At 34.3% G+C, this 24,371-nt stretch overlaps 1 protein-coding gene across 1 annotated transcript in view; it reads right to left on the bottom strand.

Moving 5' to 3' along the window:
- Positions 1 to 24,371, bottom strand: part of ABCA12 (ATP binding cassette subfamily A member 12) — a 220,276-nt gene that overhangs the window by 78,745 nt on the left and 117,160 nt on the right. The window contains exons 13-21 of the mRNA XM_074298763.1: positions 23,243 to 23,499; positions 23,027 to 23,139; positions 21,253 to 21,377; positions 15,975 to 16,148; positions 12,223 to 12,387; positions 9,040 to 9,253; positions 8,626 to 8,765; positions 7,270 to 7,389; positions 2,674 to 2,764 (exon numbers count right to left, since the gene is read on the bottom strand). Of these exons, the coding sequence (XP_074154864.1) occupies positions 2,674 to 2,764; positions 7,270 to 7,389; positions 8,626 to 8,765; positions 9,040 to 9,253; positions 12,223 to 12,387; positions 15,975 to 16,148; positions 21,253 to 21,377; positions 23,027 to 23,139; positions 23,243 to 23,499 (1,399 nt within the window). The remainder of the gene's footprint in view (positions 1 to 2,673; positions 2,765 to 7,269; positions 7,390 to 8,625; positions 8,766 to 9,039; positions 9,254 to 12,222; positions 12,388 to 15,974; positions 16,149 to 21,252; positions 21,378 to 23,026; positions 23,140 to 23,242; positions 23,500 to 24,371) is intronic.

The raw sequence follows: 24,371 nt of genomic DNA, 5'->3' as shown, positions 1-24,371 counted from the left end.
AACATGTACATCCCAGGATTAAATCCCATTACATATGTAAAGTGCTTTGCAAATCTTAACGTGCTAAATAAATGCTAGCTATTATCTGTCAGTTACTAGAGGGCAAACTACAAAATAGGAAATGAAGGATGAATTTAAAATTAGCTAAACAGGTTGCATATGGAAGTATAGAGAAAAGCTGAGCAAAGGAAATTATAGCTAGAATATGAGAATAATAGTAGAGTAATTTGCAAATGAAATAGGCTATGGAAATATTTCTTTTTAAAAATTTTATTTAACATTTTCCCCAAATTACATTTAAAACAATTTTTTTACATTTGTTTAAAAAACTTTTCAGTTTCAGATTCTCTCCCTTATCCCCACTCCAGCCCCCAGTATGAAACTACATGTAAAGTTATGTGAAACATTATATTATAAAGTTCTCTCCCCCACCCTTTTTTTGTGAGGCAGTCAGTGTTAAATGACAAGCCCAGGATCAGCAAATAGATAATAAATGTTAAATGTCTAAGATCAAATTTGAATTCAGGCCCTTCTGGCTCTAGGAACAGTTTTTTTAATCCATTGTGTCATCTAGCTGCCTCTATGGAAACATTTCTTAAAGAAAATGACTATATGACAAAGATATAGATATAGATACTTAAATTATTTAAGGGTTATATGAGTTACCTTGGTATTAACTTTGATTAAATAACTTAGAATTTATGGCATGGATGCATGGATGAATGGATGGATTTGTTTTAAACATCTATCTCACTATGAAAAAAGGAAGAGCTACTTTTTATTTGATTTTGTAGTATCCTCATAATAACCTATTGTTACGAATGATTTATATGAAAACAAATATGACTATAACATTATGGTTGTTTGAATTTTCAACTCCTGACTCAATTGTCATGAATAAAAATATACTAAATATTTTGAGTTCTTCTTCACCAACCAAATGTCCCCCAAATCTTTTTTTTAACTTCCTTGAAAAGCATTTTGCACTAGAATTTAAAGTAAATGGTTTTTGGTGTGATAAATGGTGGGGGAGGGGGAAAATTATGGTTGAACAGTGGCCTCCAGTGGCCATAGAAAATCAATACAATGTAATCTAAGGCAGATATTCTTTTGCAATTTTGAAAGATATTTAATTGGAATTTAAAATACAATGGAGACAAATGAAAAATAGCACATTTCTCTTTATCCCTATTCCATTCCAAATGGAAAATTTTCTCTTTGATCTTGCCACAATAAATTTTAAACTACCTAATAATTACATGACCATAAGTCTTAGAGTTAAAATACCATCAGTCTCATATTTTAAACCTTATCTCTATATGCTCCAAAAATTTTCAGAAATGAAAATCATTTTATCCTTGATCCTTTGACTCAAAATATTTCTTAACAGAAATGATAGTTTAAGTGATTTTTTAGACAGAAAATCCTTTATTACTGATTCTCTTATGTCCCAGATATTATTTGGAGGCTATACTTAGGTATAGTTACTTTCCAGTGGTTTGTAACCTATGCCACCAATGAAGCAGCCCCCAAAAGAGGGATACTACCTAGGATGAGGATGTGCTTTCTTTCATTCCACCTCTTTCTAATATCAAAGCTCTTATACTAAGGGTTGCATAGCAACAGCACATCAGACATAGACTGAATGAGATGACTTGCATCCTCTGGGTTGAAGGTGGGGATGTGGCAGAGGGAATACCTAAGTTCTCTCAGCTCCTTTGCATCCTCTTCACACATCCTTTTAAACGACCTTGAAAGAGAAGAACCCATTTCTGCTTTGCTAGCTATTAGTTTATTTTCATTACAAGACAATCCATCACCTTTGTCTTTCAACTCATAGCCTGATGCATATGCTCCACTTGTGTGGTAGCTATGGCTCAACAGTGGGCATAAAATGTTAAAAGTCAGTGTTACTAATGAATTATTTTGCCCTCATCCATAGCCAACTTATCATGATGTCAGCATGCATTAAAATTAAGAACTTGCTTTGTGTTAAGAACTTTGTGTAATGAAAAACAATGCTTTAGATTAGGAACTTGAAAGTCATCTGTGGTCATTAAAGGAGAAACTGTACTTGAAGGATTTATTTTTGTATCATTACTATTTCTGAATGTTTAGTGTCATCCATAATGAGAAAGGTTAACTATCTGAGAAGTTAATCATCAAAGAAGAGTTTGGTATCCTTTGTAAATTAACTTTTGGTAGCTGAGTGGCCATGTGAATAGAGTGCTAGGTCTCTAGTCAAGAGGATCATCGTCTTGAATTCATATCTGGCCTCTGACACGGAACTAGATGTATAAGCCTTTGTAAGTCATTTAATTTTGAATGCCTCAGTTTCTTGATCTGTAAAATGAGCTGGAGAAAGAAATGGCAACTACCTCTAGTATCTTTGGCAAAAACAAAAACAAAACCCAACTAGGGTCACAAAGAGTAGGAAACACCTGAAAAACCACTGAATAACAATAAGTCTACAGCTGACAGAGGAGGCAGGGGATGGAAAACCTGGCAGAGGATTTATTTCCCTTAGAGTAATGGAATAACCAGAACCTAGTGAGAAGCAATGCAGAATACAAAATGGAAAGGAGTTCTGGTGTAGAGTGGCATTTTTTTTTCCCCTGACAGGATCTGGGAATAAAAGGTCCCACAAAACTGCATAATCTAACAGTGACTTACCAAGCTCATTTATCTGTTTCAGGAGTTCAACAGCATCCAGTCCCACAGAGAATTTTATAAAAACTTGCACAAAAGGATTCCTCAGAGTATTCTAACAAACAATAATAATAGAGAATTAGTTTAAATGCAAGAACAAAACAAGTTTAATCATTGTCTCCCTAATAACACCCACAGTGAAAGGCGTTAACAGCTACTGTGCATTACCAATGCATCATTTTACAAAGGCTTACATTCAAATCCCTGACAAAGGAAGATAGTGCGTGTGCTGCTGGTAATGAAGAGTTGGGTCTTTGTTTAATTAGTCCTATAAGGAAGCAAACTTCAAAATGCAGGCATCATTCATTGGATGGCATCCCCATATTGCTAAATATGATTATGACATGCAAGACTTGGGAATTGTATTCACTTTAACCTTCCTCTACTCTCTCTCCAATGAATGCTATGATTTGTGTGTGTGTGATGAAATGGGGAATTCTTCTTTACATATGTAGAGTTTGACTAATAACATTGTGTTGCAATGACCTAAGAAAGGCTTAGATAAGCATTTAAAGTACTTCTCTTCTTCCTTCTTGCTCAAGAGTAAAATAAAGAAGGATTTAGGAGAAATGTTGGAGAAAGAAGAAAATTATAAAATGATTGTGAGAAATTGTACAGGAAGAATGCTGCTGGAGTTTAAGGAAATTGTTAGGGTATAGTAGATAAATAAATGGAAAATGGATGGGGTTATTGGAGTGTCTAGTTTTGGGATTTATTCACAAAAATAGTCATATTTTTGGCTACCGGTTATAACTTTTGAATTTCAACTTTGAGTATTTTGGTTTCCTAAGCTTCAGAAGTTAGTCTGTGTCCATTAATCTCCCAGATTTTTACGTCTAGTTCCAAAAATCACAGTTGGAAACTCTTCTCTCACACCAAGAAATTTCTGCTGTCTAGGAAGACATGAGTCAGTTTAGCTAATTAAAAAAACTTACCTGGTTTAGAAAAACTTGGAATTTCTGGCTAAATAAGTAAAGGTAATTGCAGTAACTAAGGAAGACCCTCTACTTACTTTCTTTAAAAATCTTCTACTGCTCAATTATTGATTGTCAGTGGAAATGGCTTTCTAATCATTCTCTAAAATCAGATGAGTATTTATACTTAAAATACATTGTGGAAAGAAAGCAATTAGCAATGAAAAGTGTTTGCAAAACTCTTGAAAGAAAATATATTGTAAGGATTGGTCACATATAGTGAGGGAGCTTATGGTATATCACATTGTAAAATGAAAAAAAAAAAAGCTGTTAAACCAAAATTACAATAGTTAGCTTAAAATACACCGAATACAAGGAATGAGATTTTATTTCTCTGAATAGCCATTTTTATAAATGAAAGAAGAAGAGACTGATGGTGTGATGTGCTTGGAATATGTGCATACCATCACTGAAGTTTGTTTGTCTGATTCTATAGAGGTAGTCCAATTTTATTGAAAACTAGAGTTCAAATATCTTTGTTATTTTTTTCCTGGTGCTTGTTATATCATGTAAATAGTTTAAGCGACCCAATGAGGTACATTGACCCCTGATGCTACTGCCTTTCCACCTATAAGCACTTGATATTCATTTTATACATCTATATATGTTGTCTCCCAATTAGAATTAAGTTATTTGAGGGCAGAAGTGGTTATACCTCTATTTTCTTTAATTACTTTATTTTGTTTTGTTTCTTTTGTCCCCATGGGTAGAAAGTTAGAATGATAACCTCAAAATACATATTTGGGAACAGAATGAATGTGCTATATTATCAGTTGGCCATATGTACAGAGAACACCTGCACAGTATTTCCTCTGTATTCATGGCTAATATTACCACAGTAGAAAAGAAAGGTTTTCTACTTAGAAGGCATTCATCCTCTAAAAGGGAAAGTCTGACTCAGTGTGTGTTAAGTATCTCTGTGGGTAATACATTGCATTAGTTGCTATATCTAGCTATTTTTTTAAAGCTTTTCAAGTTTTATTTTTTAAAAGGTTACAAAACTAATTATATGTGCGTCATAATGGGACGTAAGTCTGGCTTGAGATTCCAACAAGAGGTAGTGATGAAAATGGTTTCTTTTGGTTCTAATCAGAGAACAGCATACAGTGGTGGAATCCAAGCAGTCTGCCTCATGGGAGTTTTCAGGACTTGCTTGGGGCAGGTTTTAGAAATGCACTGCTGGCTTCTCTTGTGTCTCATTCCTCCTGGCATTATAGGAATACACTCAGCTATCAAAAGAGAACCGGTTTCTATTTTCCTAACATTCATATTCTATGGAAATAGTATAAGCAATAAGATATTATTCTATTGGGCTTGGTAAAACTATTCTTATTTTCCCAGAAAGTGAAAATGGATATGTAGATAAATGATTTATTTTGGCCTAGAGTATAGCAATAGTTCTTCTATTAATTAATAATTCTTATATGAACATAGTTGTAGTTTGTTTTCCAAGTGTGCTATGTCATAGAATATAGCCATTGCCAATTTGACTAAGAAAAGTTTAATAAGAAATCACTAGAGATCATCAAAAGAAAGCTAAACAATCACATATTGGAGATGCTGCAAGAGGGAATTTCTGATCAGGTATAGGTCAGACCAGATGGCCCCTAGTGAGTCTTCTATCTCTGAGTCTGTGAGATTGTCTTATAACAGAAAACTAGTTAATCTTCCTCCTAGGAAAATTGGGGATTCTTTAGGTAAGTCCAAAAATGTTAACTGAGAAGCCAGAGGCTATATAACACTTGAGAATAAAAGTGGAAAAATATATTTGACTTTCATATCAAATTCTTAATGCACTAGTGCAACTGGCACATAATACCAACCTGAGACACTCCAAAAATCAAGTACGGTTTTCAGATTGTTGTTAGCTTAATGATGTTGAAAGCTTTCCTTTAGTTGCAAGAGGAAAACACAATTGGGAACAGGGTAAAATACAATAGTTGTTCTTGAAGGATTCTCCTTGAAATCCTGGAAGATCTCTCCAAACTTAAGGTTCATTCTTTTTGTTGGTCAAACTTCTCCCCAAAGATCCAATTTAAGGCAACTGCCCAGCCTAACCATGTTCACTTTTTATTCTTCTTAGGGATTTACTCCTGACTTTCTGGCTCTTTTTTTTTTTTTTTTTTTCCATTTTGTCCTCTCCACATCCATTAATTTCTTGCTTCTTTTTATATGTTGTCTTCCCCCATTAAAAAGTAAGGTCCTTGAAGGCAAAGATTATTGATCTTTTTGCTCTTTTACTTCTATGGTTTAACACAGTGCCTAATAATCTTTTTTTTTATTTGATTTACATAGCATTTTCTAATTGTAAGTAGATATTGGCTGCTTCTTTTCTCACAAATTCCTTGCAGGATAAGTCATTGCTCTTAGTGGGAAATTATATGAAGAAACTAATATTTCTTACTAAGAGGTTGTTTACAAGCAACAAATACTTAATAGCAGGAAAGATTTTGAGTTTTCAGGATCCTTACAATGGTCCCATGTTGTCTATCTGAATAAGATTAATAAGGAGATGTTAAATGGAGATGGATTTCATGGCCTCCTTTAAAGAACATTTTCTATAATTAGAAATGTTATAGAAGGAAATTGGCTTCCTTGGGAAGTAGTTAGCTTCTCCTCACTTGGCTGGACCATCATTTGTTAGATATGGCGTAGAGAAAATTTCTGTGCTCTCTAGGTAACACTAGATAGTCTCTGAGGTTTCTTTTAACTCTGAGATTCTGTTTTTTCTTCTTCTTTTTTTTTTTTTAAATTTTTATTTAATTTTATAATTATAACTTTTTTTTTTGACAGTACATATGCATGGGTAATTTTTTACAACATTATCCCTTGCACTTACTTCTATTCAGATTTTTTCCCTTCCTCCCCCAACCCTCTCCCCTAGATGGCAGGCAGTCTTATACATGTTAAATATATTACAATATATTCTAGCTACCATATATGTGTGTAGAACCGAATTTCTTGTTGCACAGTAAGAATTGGATTCAGAAGGTAAAAATAACAGTTTACACTCATTTCCCAATGTTCCTTTTCTGGATGTAGCTGATTCTGTCCATCATTAATCAATTGGAATTGGATTAGCTCTTCTCTATGTTGAAGATATCCACTTCCATCAGAATGCATCCTCATACAGTATCATTGTTGAAGCGTATAATGATCTTCTGGTTCTGCTCGCTTCACTCAACATCAGTTGTATTCCTCCTGTTGGTCATTTCTTATAGAACAATAATATTCCATAACCTTCATATACCATAGTTTACCCAACCATTCTCCAATTGATGGACATCCATTCATCTTCCAGCTTCTAGCCACTATGAAAAGGGCTGCCACAAACATTTTGGCACATACAGGTCCCTTTCCCTTCTTTAGTATTTCCTTGGGATATAAGCCCAGTAGTAGTATGGCTGGGTCAAAGGGTATGCACATTTTGATCTGTTTTTTCTTCTAATCTCGCTCATTTTAATCTATCCAGTGTAGCCATAAATTTTGCCTGGGTACCATCTACTTATTTATATAACAATAATAATTAACATCACAAATAGTTGCCATGCTTATTAAGGTGGATGATAGAATCATACAAGAGTACCTGAAGCATTGGGATGGTTTGGTTTAACAGATGGAATGAATTCATGAATAGTGGTGACTTATCCATCCACTCTTGAGATTTTTCTCTTAATTCTGCCAGTTGTCTCAGTGTTACATTAGACTAAAAAACAAAGAAGAAAAAAAATTAATCTGTTAGGGATTTTCTATATTAACATAAGTTACCTGTTAATCACTTTTATGAAAATTGGTCGAAAACAGTTATTTTTAACCAGAAGTCTGCAAAGTTGTTTTAAAAAATATTTTGAAAACTATGTTTCAATGAAGTTAGTTTCTTTTGTAATCCTATGTTTTTTATTTTATGCATTATTCTGAGAGGGTGTCTACAAGTTTCACCAGACTTCCAAAGGGATCATGAGATAAAAAAAAAAAAAAAAAAGGTTAAGAACTCCTAATCAAAAAAGTGAAATTAAAGTGAAAATAATTCCCTTTATTGTTGATGTTTTCAGCTTCTTTAAACTACCTAAGTATTATTCATGAAAAATTCTGAAGGCTTTTAGGATTATATATTTAAAGCTAGTCCAAGCTTAGCCCACTCCATCACTTTACAGATCAAGAAACAATGAGAAAATCTCAATATGGGTTTGAATCTTATCTAGAATTCAAACTTAGAACCTCAGACTCTAATATAGCAAGACCTCTTCCTAATGATTTCTTTAATGTACTAGCGTGTCTTTTCTGGGGGTTTCATAAATATACTGTTACTTCCAGTGTAGAAAGCAGACATCAAGTTGCATTAGGATTCTTTGTAAATAATAAAATTTCCTGTGATAATCTACAAGTATTTCAGAAACAAATGATTCTCAAAGAATTTGTGCATTACTGAAACATATAAAATACAAATATTAAAGTGCTAGCTATTATTATATAAACAATATATTGATATAAAATATATAAATGATATATAATATATGAAAATAATAGCATCTATAATGATATAGAATACTCCACATCATTACAGATGCTATTACTTTTATTTTTTACTATTTTATTTTTACTATAATGTCTACTTTTCTTATTTTGTTTTTATGTTAAATACTGTTGATATACAACCTTTCTGAATTTCTTGAAAATTTTGAGGTCTTTTCACTTGCAATAACTTCATTTTGACAGTGGTAGTTAATATGGTTTATATTTTTCCAAAGGATTAATTATACTGCTTTTCTACAGACAGTGTTAGTGATGGAAATTGTTCTTGTGATTCTCAAGGTATTATATATAGCATATGAAGAAGGAGGATGCTATTGGAGTAACTCTTAATGGTCTAAGCTTACAAATTGATTTATAAATTCATCCTATTCAAATAGGAAAACAATATCACTTAGGTACATGTCCAAACCTTTTCCATAATCGCCTTTGTGGTTGGAGTATAAGGTGCATACATAATCTTTCCCAATAACAATGGTTTCAAGAAGGCCCAAATTACAGGTCCAGCAGGCATATTAACAATATCTTTATAAAGGGAGAAGCAAAATGGTGCTGCAAGGAGAAATAAAATAAATAATTAAATGCATGTACTTTAAATAGTTTTTTGATTACAAATTAATCCAGAGTGCTATCATTTAAAAATTCAGGCTCTATATTTTAAGGGGTAAATGGTTCTTTTCTGTTGTGTGATTTGCTTGGCTACTATTTAGAAAATACCTTGACTTCCAATACATTTAGAATCCACTCTGAAACAACCAAGAAACCCTAAACTAACAAATCTTTTTGAAAATGGCATTTTTGTGGTGCCCATTTCAAGTCCACTTACTTGCAGTCAGGGGAATTCCATATTTTAAAGCTATTTGTTTTTTGCTCAAGTTGTGGGTCAAAGGATCTTTAGTGTGGTTGCCCCCTTTGGGCTTCTGTGAAGAGGGCAACATGGCTGTTAAGTAGTCAGTAGTGATTCCTTGAGAGCACAGGGCTTGAGAGATGGTGCTAAATGATCCTTCAGGGCCGTTAATATGATGGTTTCTATATATTTCCTGTGGGAGAAAAATCAGAAGCATATTAATTAAAATGAATCACTTGAAAAAGGCCCAGCTGCATTAAAAAAAAACAAAAAAAAAAAACAACTCAGCTCCCTAGATTTTTATGAGTTTCATCAAATAATATTCATTCATCAAATAATGTTCATTATAACAATAATGACAATAATATATACAAATTAAAATAACAAAAATAACAATGATAAATAGTATTTATATTGTGCTTTACATGGTATGACAATTTACATGGTATGACAATTAAATCTCAAAACAATTCTGTGAAGTATTACAATTATCTGCAGTTTAAAGATGAGGAAACTGAGAATTACTAACAATTATAACTAGTCATTGTCTGAGACAGAATTTGAACTCCAGCTTTTTCTGACTCTTAAGTTCAGCGCTTTATGCAGTTTTACCTAGATGCCCTTCAAAATAGGGACATGGCATTGGATTTGCTGAATATAACTAAATAAGATTTCCAATCAGATGAAAGCTGTGGAACAGTTAAGTTTCAACATGGACTCAAAAGGCCTTGCATGGGCTACATCTATAGGAACTCAACCAGTAAGATGTTGACAAAGAAGTATTAGACAAATGATTGAATCAGACGTATTATTGATATAAAAAAAAAAAAAACAAAGAGATTTATAATGACAGTTCAGGAACAGGTTATTGCCACCAGAATTAAAGAAGGGTTCCCTTTAAGAGGCCTAGACTTATTGATCAATGCAAGTTATACATGGAAACAGTCAATATTGTTCAACACATCACTGTCAGTTTAAAAAAAAAAATTAACACCTACTGAATAACTAGCAAGACATTCCCTGGGGGCAAGAAATCAATATCAGAAGTTTGCTATGTTCTATAGAAGAACAGCTTACATCTCAATGTTTTTATTCAAGTATAAAAGGCACTTATTTCACTTATTTTAATCTAACAGAGGAGTAAGTTCAAAGAGCATTAAATATTTAAAAAAATTAGTAATAAAATAATGACTTGATTTAAGACAATTTTAACCTGAATTTTCCCTGAAAATATGAGGACAAAATGAAAAATAATTATAAGGAGACAATGTGGTGTAGTGGGACTACAGAGTGGGAATTAGAAATAGGAAGAACTAAATGCAAGGCTTATCTGGAACATATACTGTCGTTGTGACTATTTAATCTCTTATTATTTGCAGGCAATTCTTTTTTTTATTAAAGCTTTTTATTTTTCAAAACATTTGCATGGATAATTCTTCGCCATTATTCTTTGCAAAACCTTGTGTACCAATTTCCCTCCCGGCCTTCTCCCATCCTCTCCCCTAGATGGCAGGTAATCCAATATTTGTAAAACATGGTAGCAGTATAGGTTAAATCCAATATATGAGTACATATTTATTCAATTATCTTGTTGCACAAGAAAAATAAAATCAAACCAGAAAAAAATGATAAAGAAAAGAAAATGTAAGCAAAAAACAACAAAAAAATTTCTTATGAAAATGCTATGTTGTAGTCCACACTCAGTTCCCACAGTCCTTTCTTTGGGTGTAGGTGGCTCTCTTCATCACAAGACCATTGGAACTTGCTTGAATCACCTCATTGTTGAAAAGAACCACCTCCATCAGAATTGATCATCGTATAGTATTGTTGCCATGTACACTAATCTCCTGGTTCTATTTACTTCACTCAACATCAGTTTATGTAAATCTCTCCAGGCCTCTCTAAAATCATCCTCCTGATCATTTCTTGTAGAACAATATATTCTATAACATTCATATACCATGACTTATTCAGCCATTCTCCAATTGATGGGCATCCACTCAGTTTCCAGTTTCTTGCCAGTACAAAAAGGGCTTACGCAATTCTTTAAAACTATGAGTTGTAAGAGTTGTCCATCTAAATTTGTAGAGGAAGCTTTCTTAGCTGTGGTTATCTGTGTCAATGAAATCTCAGATCCAGACCAAGTATCAAGAACAAAAATTACATATTACATTTTACAGTTTAAAACTATAGTTTATAGTTTTGAGCTCTGCAAATAATTATAACTACATAGACACAATATACTTATGTGTGCATATATACATATGAGTGTGTATAAGTGATAGATGCATGAATGCATGTGTATGTATGTATATATACATACACATGCCATGGATCCATTTATCTATCTATTTCCAGTTCCCTTCTTTGCTGCTATATTCCTAACCATCATACATGTGAACCACATAGTACTCACCAATTTAGGTTTCTATATGATCAGTCTAAGAGATTCTAACACTTAGGGACTGAGAGTAAAAGGAACAGAACAAGCATTTGAAGTAGGTACTATGTGCTAGGCACTATGCTAAGCATTTTACAAATATTAACATAAATATTTCATACATATAACCACATATTTATATATATGTATATATACATATATATATATATAAATAGTTCATCTTCATACTCTGTGAGATATAGGTACTATTATTCCCATTTTACAGTTGAGGAAACTGAGGTAGACAGAAGTTAAGTGTCTTGCCAATGGTCATAAAGCTAGTAAGTGGACATCAGATCTTCCTGAGTCCAGTCTAGCTCACTACACATTATGCTGCTTAGCTACCTCATACCTATAGGGAGATTTTTATCTCTTTCTTATATACAGCAGATGCTGTGTAAGCTCAGTGGCTATGATCGAATGATATTCTAGAACCACTCAAATTTGTTTATGAGATACAATTGTTAAATTTTTAGCGTGAGCACCTACACCTCAGGAATCAGCAAACAGAACAAATCAGGGCTTGATTTTATTGTGTGTTTTTTTTAATTGTCTAGATTTAAGAAAGTGATGGAGAAAACATTAAATAATTCAGATTAAATGGAAGTGTGAGATGAATTTTTTTCCAGGAAGACATTTATTAAATACTTATCAATACACAACTGGTAATATTTCTAAAGAGATTTTATAGAAAGAGTATTATCAGTTAGTACTTTTCATACCTGGGATAATTGTACACTTCGAGACAGGTGTATTTGTTTCAGTGACCTCATTTTGTCGAGCAGTGGTTGGGTGCCAGTAACCATTTGATTGAGAAAGACTTTCAGCTTTATAATGAGTTCTATCACTTTATCTACTGGCTCTTGATCTTCTCGAGGGAAAAATACCTAACAAAAATGGAAACAAAACAAATGATTTGAAAAAGTCTATAATGTTCTGGCCAGCTAAATAATTCACTGTCTATCCTGTCATTCATAATCATACATTATGCACCAAGAAAGCAGAAAATCTTGTATACTTCAACTAATGTACCCAATTCACCTCATTCAGGCAATTTCCTAACATTTTGTTTGTGTGATACTAAAAGAAAAAAATCAAGAAATTATACCATGCTTTATAACTGGCAGAGATAGCTAGACCATCAGGTGTTAGTTTGGCTTTTTTAATAGATGACCAGATAATTAAAACCACTTGTAACCCACTTTATTGTAAATTGGCCAAATTTAACTATTGTTTTATATTTAAATAAGAGGAATCACAATTATTTTGGAATGTTGCCTATTGATTCCTACATAAATTTTCTAAACCACAATCAATTTATTTCACCACTTCATATGAAATATTCACCACTTCATATGAAACATTATGTGTTTCTAGGTTGATATGAATAAATTCTTTTTTTAAAAAAGCCAGAGGCTAATTTTCGTTCCTAGTCAGTATCTTTCAAGCATTAAGTAGTGATCCTCCATTTGTCAAACACATAGTCATCAATCCTACATTGGGATTTTCCCATAGGAATATGATTACTACCTTAGCCAGGCTTTATCTGCTAGGAAAAATTAGAGAGCTGCTTAATTACTGGATTCCCACAAGAAATACCATATCTGGTTTCTGCTCTGCAGGAGCATTTCACAGAAGGAAATGGAAATGTAAGTGAATGAAATAAATATGATGGAATGAAGAAAACAGCTTTGCTTCCTGTGTGTCTTGGATTGCACTTTGTACAAAATGTTTTCAGCTATAAATCATTAGAAATAGGAAACCAAAACATTATTATTCTTAGTGTTATATTGCCCCCCAAAACAACCCATCAGATTTAGGCCTATAAATCCCAACTATTTTCAAGAATCCATTTTTTTCCCAAATCTCTCTCTATGTTTGGATGTATATGTGTGTGTATGTGAATGTCTGTGTCTGTGTCTCTGTCTCTATCAGTGTGTGTGTGTGTGTGTATGTATGTCTATCTGCCTCTCTCTTTGTTCTATTTCTCTCTCTGTGTGTGTATGTGTTTAAGGTTGGGGAGAACACTAAAAACAAAGGATAGGGATCTACGACGGACCTATGATTTCATTGATAGAATCCCCAGATGAGATAATTCCCTTTACCAAGGTAGTTTGGCCCATTCTAGGCAACTTCTGTGAGAGGGTGGGCAAAGGCACAAAAGGTTAAAGGTTTAGAGGCAGAACTAGAAGCCCAGTTGCCTGGCTCTGAGGATGGCTCCCTATGCTACACAGCTTATGAATCTATGAAATAGAAATTCAGAGTAACGTGATTGCTCAGTGTTATTGCTCTAATTAATTTAATTTTATCAGCATTAAAGAGTGCTTGCTGTGTACATCGGACTTACTAAGTTAAGCATACTTACTAGACTAAAGTTACAAAGATTAATAAAATGAAACAGTCCCTGTCCTCAAAGGGATTACATTACACACACACACACACACACACACACACACACACACACACACACACAAACATATATGTATATGTATATATATATACATATATATATATATTGAGTTTGCATATTTGTCTTGCAATTTTCATATTTCCGTTCACTACATAAATATACATTTCATATCTTCTAAGTGTAGAGTATACTAATTTGAAAAATTCTAGCCCTAGAATGATAGAGATTTGCCATTCTTTTCCAACATGCATTTATCTATTCATATATCTTCACCATATAGTTTGCAAACTCACAAGGTAATCAATTTAGAGCTAAAACATAGCACAAAGGTCAAAGCCAGACCTCACTTTTTAGGATTAGAAAACTGAAACCCATAGAGTTTGAGTGATTTACCCAAGATTACACAATTCTAGGCATGAAATTCAAACCCAGGCCCTCAGCCTCCAAATCCAACACTTTTCACTCTACCATGCTTCATGTTTATAACCCAGGCCCCTGTCAGAAAACAGCAGAGCCTTATTCTATTACTGGTTATTTCATGAAACAGAGATCCTAACTCTTGATTGTTAGAGAGCAAGTAATGAGTGTCTTGGAGCTTTTAACATTTGGGCCAATTAGAAAATTCTACTTGGATAGTCTAAGATAGCATCAACAAATCCTAGAAGCCAGACATCCAGCTTAGGCTCACCCCACCCTTCTCAGCCCCTACTCCAACTGTAGAAGACATGGGCTGCTGCTATTTTTTGTTGGCTTCTCATAGGATGCAATATGCTAGAATAAAACAGAATTTTGCAAGGAGATGCATTAACATTTGAAGGTTACAAAGAGCAGATTTAGGTTTTATGTAAGGAAAAACTTCTTAATGCTTAGAGTTATCCCAAAGAATGGAATGGAGTGCCTTCCCTCTCATTGAAAGTCTTCAAAAAAAAAAAAAGGTTGAATGACTACTTACTGTTCACTTCATCTGCTGCCCTACCTGATTTCAACTCCCTGGAATAAAAGGCCCATTCCAAATTAAGCTCCTCAAATCTCATCAATATATTGCTAATTCAAATCTTGACTGATACCATTTCCCTCCTTGGATGGTAGAATACCAAACTCCCATCAACACCTTCCTTTATAGAAGACATATACTTGACTTTTGGACTTACTCCAATCTGTACCTGTTGCTCTGCTAGGTTTCAATTTCATGTAAAAAGATACCCCTTGATGTCCCTCTCCCTTACTCCCAGTTTTCCTTTCTTCTTTATGTATTATCTTTCCCATTAGATTATAAACTCCCTGAGGGCAAGCACTATCTTTTTATTAACTGTATTTACTAAGTTTACCATAGTGCTTGGCAAATGCTAAACACTTAACAAGCATTTGTTGGATTGGATTATTGAGTATATATGTTTGAGTGGGGATTACTTTTTGGGTACAAGTTAAACTGGTCATTGAAATGGTCTTTCAGCTCTAAAATTCTGTGATTCTGTGATCTTATAAGGATTAGATCTTTTTAACTTTCCCCTTCTCACCTTATTTTTGCAGCTACTAGATACACACAGATATAGAAGGAATTGTTCTTTCTTTGTTCTGGGGGAAAATCATGGGTCTCTGGAGCTGGGGCAGGGGAAGTTAGGAGAATAAAGGAATCATTGTTATCATTATAGAACTTTTCCAGTCTAATTGCTTCAAAGACCTAATTTGCATTTTCAAAGCCTGAATTTTGGGTTCCCAAAAATGCAGCTGGAGAAGGAAATGGCAAGTCACTTCAACATCTTTGCCAAGATCTTTTCCAGTATCTTTCCCAAATGAGGTCACACAAAAAATGGATATGACTAAAAACAACTGAACATGGAGCAAAACAAAATAACCAATTAATGGCTTTAGGTATGGTTTTTCTCTATTGGGAATGAGTAGAGATGCATTTGAGATAAAAAATCCTGGAAATTTCCAAAGCAATAATCTCATAGTTGCCTAAGTGAACCTCTTTCCTGCTGTTGTCAAGAACATTAGTGAGTTATTAAATAGTAATAAAATAAAAGCAAAAGACAACTAACTGATACCACAAACAATATTTACCTTGTAGGTAAAGTTATAAATGTCCAGGTAATGCAGAAGTGTAATTCCTGTAAGATAGGATAGGCGGGACCTCTCTGGAATGGATAGGTTGCAGAATTCCATCATTTCGACTTCCAATTTCAGATCGGTGACATTAGAATCACAAGAATACAGCCAGAATATATGAGAAATGATCTGTAGTTTTGAGGGAAAAATATTTTTTCATTAGTCTGCCTTAATATGACTCATTCATCCTCCCATTTTGAGTGCTATCATATTTCAGCTTTAAAGTACAGCAAATATTTTATCATTAGAAACCTAAATGTCTTTCTCTCCTCCTTTTTCTTTGCTTCTTTTTCCCTTTATCCCTTCTAATTTTTTTGGTTCCTTTTTCTTTTTTTTAAAGTTCTCAGTACCATGAGCTAAGCAGTGTCCATATGTAATACTGATAGATCCAAGGACTAGACACTGAAACAGGGAAAAACTAAGTGGAAGTAAAAGGAAAAAAAAAAAAAAGAGTAAGAATATACAGAAAATGTATACAGGAAGAATGAAGAGAGAAAAAAAAAACAAAAGAAGATTTAGAAATTCTCTGATTTTATATATATATAGATAGTTCAGGATTTAGAAGATATGGTAAAGATATTTTGGGGGGTTCTTTGTTAGCAAGTTTACAATATTTCAAGTCTGATCTGGACTCACTGTGTTATTCTACCCAAGCATTAACTCAGAGTTAAATTATAATAATAGTAGTTCATATTTTTATAAGGTGTTTTGGTTTTTCAAAATACTTTCCTTCCAACATACATTTGAGTAAGTTGGGGCTAGTATTTTTTATGGACAACTAGTTGGTGCAATAGATAAGAACTGTAGGCTCAGAGTCAGGAAGACTCATCTTCCTGAGTTCAAATCTGACCTCAAACACTTACTAATTGTGTGATCCTTAAGTGACTTACCCCTGCTTGCCTCAGTTTCCCCATCTGTAAAATGAGCTGGAGAAGGAAATGGCAAACCACTCCATTATCTTGCCTAGAAAACCCAAATGGGGTCACAGAGAATTGGGCATGACTGAAAACAACTGAAGAAATGATCTTATTGCCCTAGAATCATAGATTTAGAAGTAGAAAGGCTCTAGGAGTCCATTTAAACTAGCTCTTTCATCTTACTGGGAAACTGAGGCCCAATGAATTTAAGTAACTTGGTTAAGGTCATCATATTCCTTTTTAAAGTGAAGTTGAATGACTTGTCCAGTCACTCTCCCCATAAATCAAAGCAAGGACTCAGGCCCAAGTATTTGTTCTTTCTGTTCCACAAGAAGCATTTATTAAGTACCTATCATGTGCCAAGAGGTACTTTACAGAGGTAAAAATAGTCCCTGCCCTCAAGGAGCTTACAACCTGATAAGGGGAGGTAAACACATAAACAAGAAGATATATACAGGATATATTGGAGCTAATATACTATTAGAGTAGGCAGAGAAGAGCAGGCTTTTAAAATACACATCTCTAATTTGGTTAAGACACTGTGTTAGATAATGGAGATAATAAGACAAGATTAAAAAATAGTCTTTGCCCTCAAAGATCTTACATTCTATTTCTGCTTACATATGGCTTTACATGCAGAGATGTATGACTATTTGAGAATGTGAAGGGAAGTAGGACCAATTGCTCATATCAGCCTTGCCACATTTCTTTGTATCACAAATTACTATTTGAAGTTGGTTTGATAGTGGTTGTCCTTTGTTCCTATGTTAGAGTCAAGTTACAGTGTGTTTGACTGGGGCTGATCAGACCAATATGAGCTCGGAATGCTCTGCCACAGATTGGACACAAATAGTCCCTATGAACATTTAGGGCAGCTTCTCTAACTTTGGGCATCTCTCAGTTCTGAGCTAATTCTTTTTTTTTTTTTTTTTTCTGAGGCTGGGGTTAAGTGACTTGCCCAGGGTCACACAGCTAGGAAGTGTGAAGTGTCTGAGGTCACATTTGAACTCAGTTCCTCCTGAATTCAGGGCTGGTGCTCTATCCACTGCACCACCTAGCTGTCCCTGTTCTGAGCTAATTCAATTCTAATTTTCTCCTAGAGCACAGAAGCTTCTCTGATGAAGGCACTCCAATGATGGGTGGCCCTTTGTCTGTGTCTCCCATGCCATGCAACCAATTTTCACATATGTCAATATAAAGCCTTCTGAGGTACCCCCAGGGGAATTTCTACAGTGTTCATAGATTTTCATTGAGTTAAAAAGAAGGGAAAAAAAAGGCCAAAAGGACCTGAATTTTGAATCAAATAACCAGAGTCTGACTCTGACGGTTACTAACTGTATGAACTTCTGCTGGACATTTTAGTCCATCAACCAACCTGTATTAAATGCTTATTATAAATCAGGCTAAGTGCTGGGGTTTGAAAATGGGAGAAAATACCTAAGGAATTCTCATTCCTCTCTTGGCCCATTTCCTCCTTAGAAAATAATTCCTGAAGAGTTTATCCGGATGATCTTATTTAGAAACTAACAACAAATAAACAAAAAAACTTTAAAGCAAAAATCATCATCATTATAAGGCAAACAATCTAACTTCAGCCAATTAAAAAATTGTTCTGAAGGCCAGCATAACTTTTCACAAATATGAATCACGAAGAGTAATTTATTTTTACCACAAATGTTCTAAATCTATTGTCCTTTGATTGATAATGGATACACATTTCACAAAAACATACAAGTCATATTATATGATGACACAAGATCCATTACCAGAAAATCAAGATACAACTTGGAGAACTGGAGGTCACAAGGAAGGTAATTACCTCTTGGTCAAGTTGGCTATGTGCAAGAAATTTCCAGTAATGTTAAATTGAGGCAATCTTACACTACCAGAAGTATGTGCCTATAATGGGTTAATCCAAATTATGTACCATTTTATATATTTTACAAATAGAGAGTCTGTAGACTGAGCTATGGGAATCAAAAAGATTAAAGGCAAATAGGAGGAGAGCCAAGGGATGACACATAATAAGGGAAAGGGAGGGAGGTTAAGAGAGAATAAGAAACAGAGACACAAGACAAACACACAGAGAAAGAGAGAGAGAAAGAGAGAGACAGAGACAGAGAGACACAAGACAGACACAGAGAGAGAGAGACAGAAAGAGAGAAATAGAAACAGAGGCAGAGAGAGATAAAAAGAGAGAAAGGGGAAGGGATGGAGGGAGGGAGACAGAGAGATAGAGACAGAGACAGAGACAGATAAACAAAGAAAGAGAGGAAAAAGGAGAGGATAAGAGAGGGAGGGAAGAAGGGAAAGAGAGACAGAAACAGACAGACAGTATCAGAGAGAGAAAGGGAGGGAGAGAGGAAGGGAAAGAGACGGGGGAGAGACAAAGACAGAGAAAGGGAAAGGGAGATTCAGAGACATTGAGAGACAGAAAGATGAAGAAAGTGAATTAAACACTGTAAAAAGAGGAGAGTGTTATAAGTGGGAATATAGAAGAATTCCCCTTTTCCTTTCTTTACCAGGTAGAAAAAGAAAGTTTTTGAAAATAAGGACTCTGGGAAAGTGATTTGCTCATAGCTTTTGAGAATAATAAGAACTCTTGCTGTCCATCTATGTGTTTTTTTTTTTTAAACAAGATCAAAATGATTCTATTTTTCAGAAGCAAAAAACGTGATTGCAAAATCAATACTGAAATTAGAACTTAGGTTCACATAAGCCAAAGGAGAACTCAAGGGGAAAAACCAAATGGATGGTGTTTGCTATGGCAAGGGACAGCAAAATACAGGCTATAGGGTTAGAGTTTTCTAGGGGGAACTCATTAGTAGGGCATGAGCAAATGGAAACGTCTGTTTTTCTACATTGAGATTTCTTCCAAAGGTAACGTCAGTGGTTTTCCAATGACCTAAAACAAGGGAGTGGACTTCAGAAAGCCATTCATGACATGCTTATAAATGAATCTTTAACTGTGGTACCTCTGTTTCTTGTTTTATTTATTTATTTTTAAATTTTTCTAACAGACTTTCTATCAAAGAAGCAAGAAAAAAATCTGAAGCAAATATCTAATTTCAAATAGTTAAAACATGGCACCATGAGCCAACATAAATTTCCACAAATACCATATTCTGATCACAAAATTTGATTCTAACTACAACTTCAAGACATCATTTTTAATTTTTAAAGAGTCTTTAAACATTTTGTTTTTGCTTGTTCCAAGAAGTTGCATTGGGGATAGAAAATAATTGTTTCTCTTAACTGGGTCACTAGAACACAGGGACTTTGACTTAATTGAGATACTCTCTTTCAATGTACAATGTCCCATCAGTTATATAGAAACAATCAATAAACATTTATTAATGCTACTACAAGTCAATCACTAGGCTAAATGTGGGGATAAAAATACTAAAATGAAACTTTTCTTCAAAAAAGCTAATATTCTTTTGAGGGAGATATTATATTGTGTGTATGTATGTGTGTGTGTGTGTGTGTGTGTGTGTGTGTGTGTGTGTGTGTGTGTGTGTAAGGAGGGTGATCCCTAGAGTGGAAAATATGCTCTTACCTTTGGCTAGATGATAATTGGCACAAAGTCAGGATGTTCTTCCCACTCCTGTCTCTGTGACCAATTATCTCATATGCAAATTCCACCTCTGACAATCAGCAGATATTGTATCACCTTAACAAGGTACATATCATTTAGGCAAGAGCCAAGACATGTGTTGAACTCCATTCAACCCATTACATCAACCCATCACATAAATGTGTACAAAAGTCCGTACAAAAAAATAAATAAATAAAAGAGGAAAGATAATTTGAGGAGGGCAGCAGAAGGTGAAAGGATCAGGAAAGGCTTCAGGTGGCACATGAAGTTTGAATATATGCAAACTAGGAATTTTAAGAGGTAGAGGCAAGAAGGGATGCAAGAATAAAAGCATGAAGATATAAAATAATCTGCCCAGTGTAAGGAACTCTAAAGAGCCTTTAAGATATGTCAGGAGATTCCAAAAGGATTCCCAGGAACAGGAAGCGGAGAAGAAAAGAGAGGAAAGAACATTTTATTTCTCTCTCTGGTCTTCAGCTTCCAGCTCTGAACCTGTATATAATCCACTGAGAAAGGAACAGAAATAGGAACTTCAGTGTTCACAGAGTTGCTTCAGGGCATTGTAAAATCTCTTAGAAGATAAACTTTGCAAACATCTGTGCCTATAGAGCAGAGTTATATTAGTGACAAATGTTGAATGTGACAGATATGACAAATGCTAACTATTACTTCAACTTTACAGACAGAGGAAGTGGGTACAAAGTCTTTCATAGTATACCTCGGTTCTGTTTTCAGGGATGGGCATTGTCAAGAGTGTATCAATACTTGTATTGGGCATTCCCGTTGTTCTCTGGAGCTCTACTTTCAGCTGGTCAATATTTTTAAACATATCTATTAATCGACCTTTAAGAAAGAAACACATTGGATTTGGGTTACAATGCCATACTTTTATTCATTTTTTAGCCCCACTGAATCTATAGAACCCTCCACAATTTTTTTAAAGAGTAAAGTATATATTTTCATAGATGCCCTGGGGTATGATCAAAATGTTTCTTACTTCTGGCAAATGATTTGCTATGCTAAGAACTCTACCTGTCCATTTAAAATTAATTCTTATGAAAATCTCATTATCCCAAGGCATTCTAGTACTAGGAAGGGGGACATGGAGAGAGAAGGGGAAAGAACTGGATTTAGTTAGAAGACCTGACTTTAAATCTTAATTCCATGAAACCTCGTTGACTGGCAACTTTTTCATCTGTGAAAGAGAGATAATGATATTTATACTACCTACATCACAGGATTGCAACAAGAATCAACTGTGATTATACACGTGTGTGTATATAAATAAATATAGTATTTTATCAATGTCAGCATTTATTATTATCTCAAAGAAACAAGTTGGTTTGTGATTTGAATTTCTATGCAGTGTTCAAAATTAAGTTATTAGTGATCCAGAGAATATGTGGTTAGTTCCTCACAGAATATAGAAGTGTCTTGACATAGCTGGAAGTCACCAAATATTTCTTGGTTTGTAAAATCACAGAAAATCAAATTAATTTATGTCCCAAGTTTGTATCATTACCATATATTGAGCAGGGATGTGGGTCTGGCCCCTAAAATTCCTTTTAAAACCTTAATTCCTATAATTTCATACTATCTTCCCACATAGTCTTTGGAACATACACTCAAAATGTGTCAAAGCTACCACATTCAAAATATGAATAGAACTATGTAAAACTCAAAATGGTTCTAAGGCAGTGACTACAATTATTACTTTTGTTTGGGCATAATTGCCTTCCCATTGCATGCATAATGAAATAATAACAATTGTATTCCCCTTTCTCAGCAGATCACAATCTTCACTCTGCAAATACCTTTTTATTATTTTTATTATGCTTCTCTTATGTAAATGTGCTTTCTTTGATTTTTGGACTTTGGTTCTACCCAATCTTATAGCTGGCTACAAATTGACAAAATTTCTAAATGCCTGTCTTTTCAATGTGGAGATATGCTAAGAAGGCATACATTCTATTATAAGAAACAAATGTTCAGGAGCCAGGACATTGATGGAAGGGTCTTAGATAAGAGGTCTTTAGACAGGACTGCTTTTTCCTCCTCAGATTTTTACATATGAGACAATTAGCTACACCTGATTTTTTATCCCTGTAAAAGCAACTGGCATGTACTGTGCTTCTCTTAATACAGCCAATTAAAAAGTAAATGTAAATAAATTTAATTTATAATAATGATAAAATAATATATTATATGTAATATAATAATAATAATAATAATATAAATAAGTAAATAAAATTTTAAAATATTATTTGCTCTTAGCTTAAAATCTTTGTGCACTCTCCTCCTCCCTGAGCTTACTAGGTGACTTTGGGCAAGTAAGGGAATATTTCCTAGCCTTAGGTTTTTCACATGTAAGAGATGATAGCCAAGGAAGTTGTTCCTTCAAAAACTGAAAGGACTCATCCCTTCTTAAACTGCAGTAAAAGAAGTACATGCATGCTAATAAGTCACATTTTCAAATATGGATGGGAAAACACCTGGTTTTTCGGAAGCAGTCGCGCTATTATTGACATGCAGCAAGGGTTCTACGACTGGTATTAACTGTGTGATATTTTCCAAGTAATTCATTTGCAACACCTGTTCTAGGAACCTGGAACAAAATAGAAAGAGAATAAGAAATTCAACTGAGCATTTCAATAATTTTGGAAAGATTCTGCCAGGGTGGGAAAAAAAAGACAATGGAGAAAACTTACCGATCCATGTTTAAATTAATTTTGTTTGGATCCCCAGTAAGCAAATCCTTTAGCTTCTGAGATATGATATGGTCATGGTTCAGTAAGCCTGCTGCAATTTCTGTGCCGAGCTCAGCTGCTTCAAGGAATTGCATGTGGAAGTGACTCCCTTCACATAGCCTTCCAAAGCTAATATTAGGAAACTGGCAGGTTTCTTCTATCGAATCGAAGGTCTCAGATTCACAGAGAAGTTTGGTCACGTTTCGGAGTTGTAGCAGCTTTTCAAAACAACAACAAAAGTTATGACGAAACATGAGAATCCAGTATTGTATCGTAGCCTCTTTCTATGTGCGGCACGCACCTATGTGCGCAATCAGCCAATGGAAGGTCTGGACACGGCAGATTGTTTTCCCACTTTGAGTTAAAGGTCCTGGATTCAATCATATTTGTTTAGTGATTTGGGGGAAATCTTTAAACTCCTTTAATTTCCTCATCTGCAAAATGGGAAGGTTTGAAATAGATGCCTGGGTAGCCCCATTCAACTCTAGATCTTTGTTCCTATTAGTATTAGACTCTTAAAATGTTAACATTAAATGTATCTCTGTATTCTCTTTGAAGTGGTGAGGAAATATTAATGTTGTATATGGCATATACTGTCAGATTGCTGAGGTACTAATTGACTTTTTTTTCTTTCTTTTTTCTTTATTTGTTGCAAGAGATAGTTTTCTAGGTGAGGAGAAGGGAAGGTTATATTTGGGGGAAAGCTTAAGCTTAAATAACCATATTTAAACAAAGATACTAAAACAAAGAAAAATAAGTATTTTTTTTCATTCCCATCAGTGGCTAATGTTTTTCAATGTATTAGCATCCCATTAGATCCCTATGGCTCCTTTCAAAGCATAGGTCAAGTGCCACCTCTTACAGGTAGCTTTAAGTGATCTTCCCAGTGACAACACTGACACATACAATGGCCTGAAATGACTCTATATTTGGCATTTATTTCCTATGTGCATGTTGCCTCCCATTTGTAGTAATAAGCTCTTTAAGGATGGGAAGAATTTCATTTTTGTATCTGTATCCGGAGGACTTCATACAGTGCTTGATACATAGCATCAACCTTATTCTACATTACATTTCCTATCATGATATA

This window comes from Sminthopsis crassicaudata, chromosome 3, assembly GCF_048593235.1.
Source record: "Sminthopsis crassicaudata isolate SCR6 chromosome 3, ASM4859323v1, whole genome shotgun sequence".
Classification (NCBI taxonomy): domain Eukaryota; kingdom Metazoa; phylum Chordata; class Mammalia; order Dasyuromorphia; family Dasyuridae; genus Sminthopsis; species Sminthopsis crassicaudata.
The sequence above is the reverse complement of the archived record's forward strand: the minus strand, read 5'-3'. Positions and strand labels throughout refer to the sequence as shown.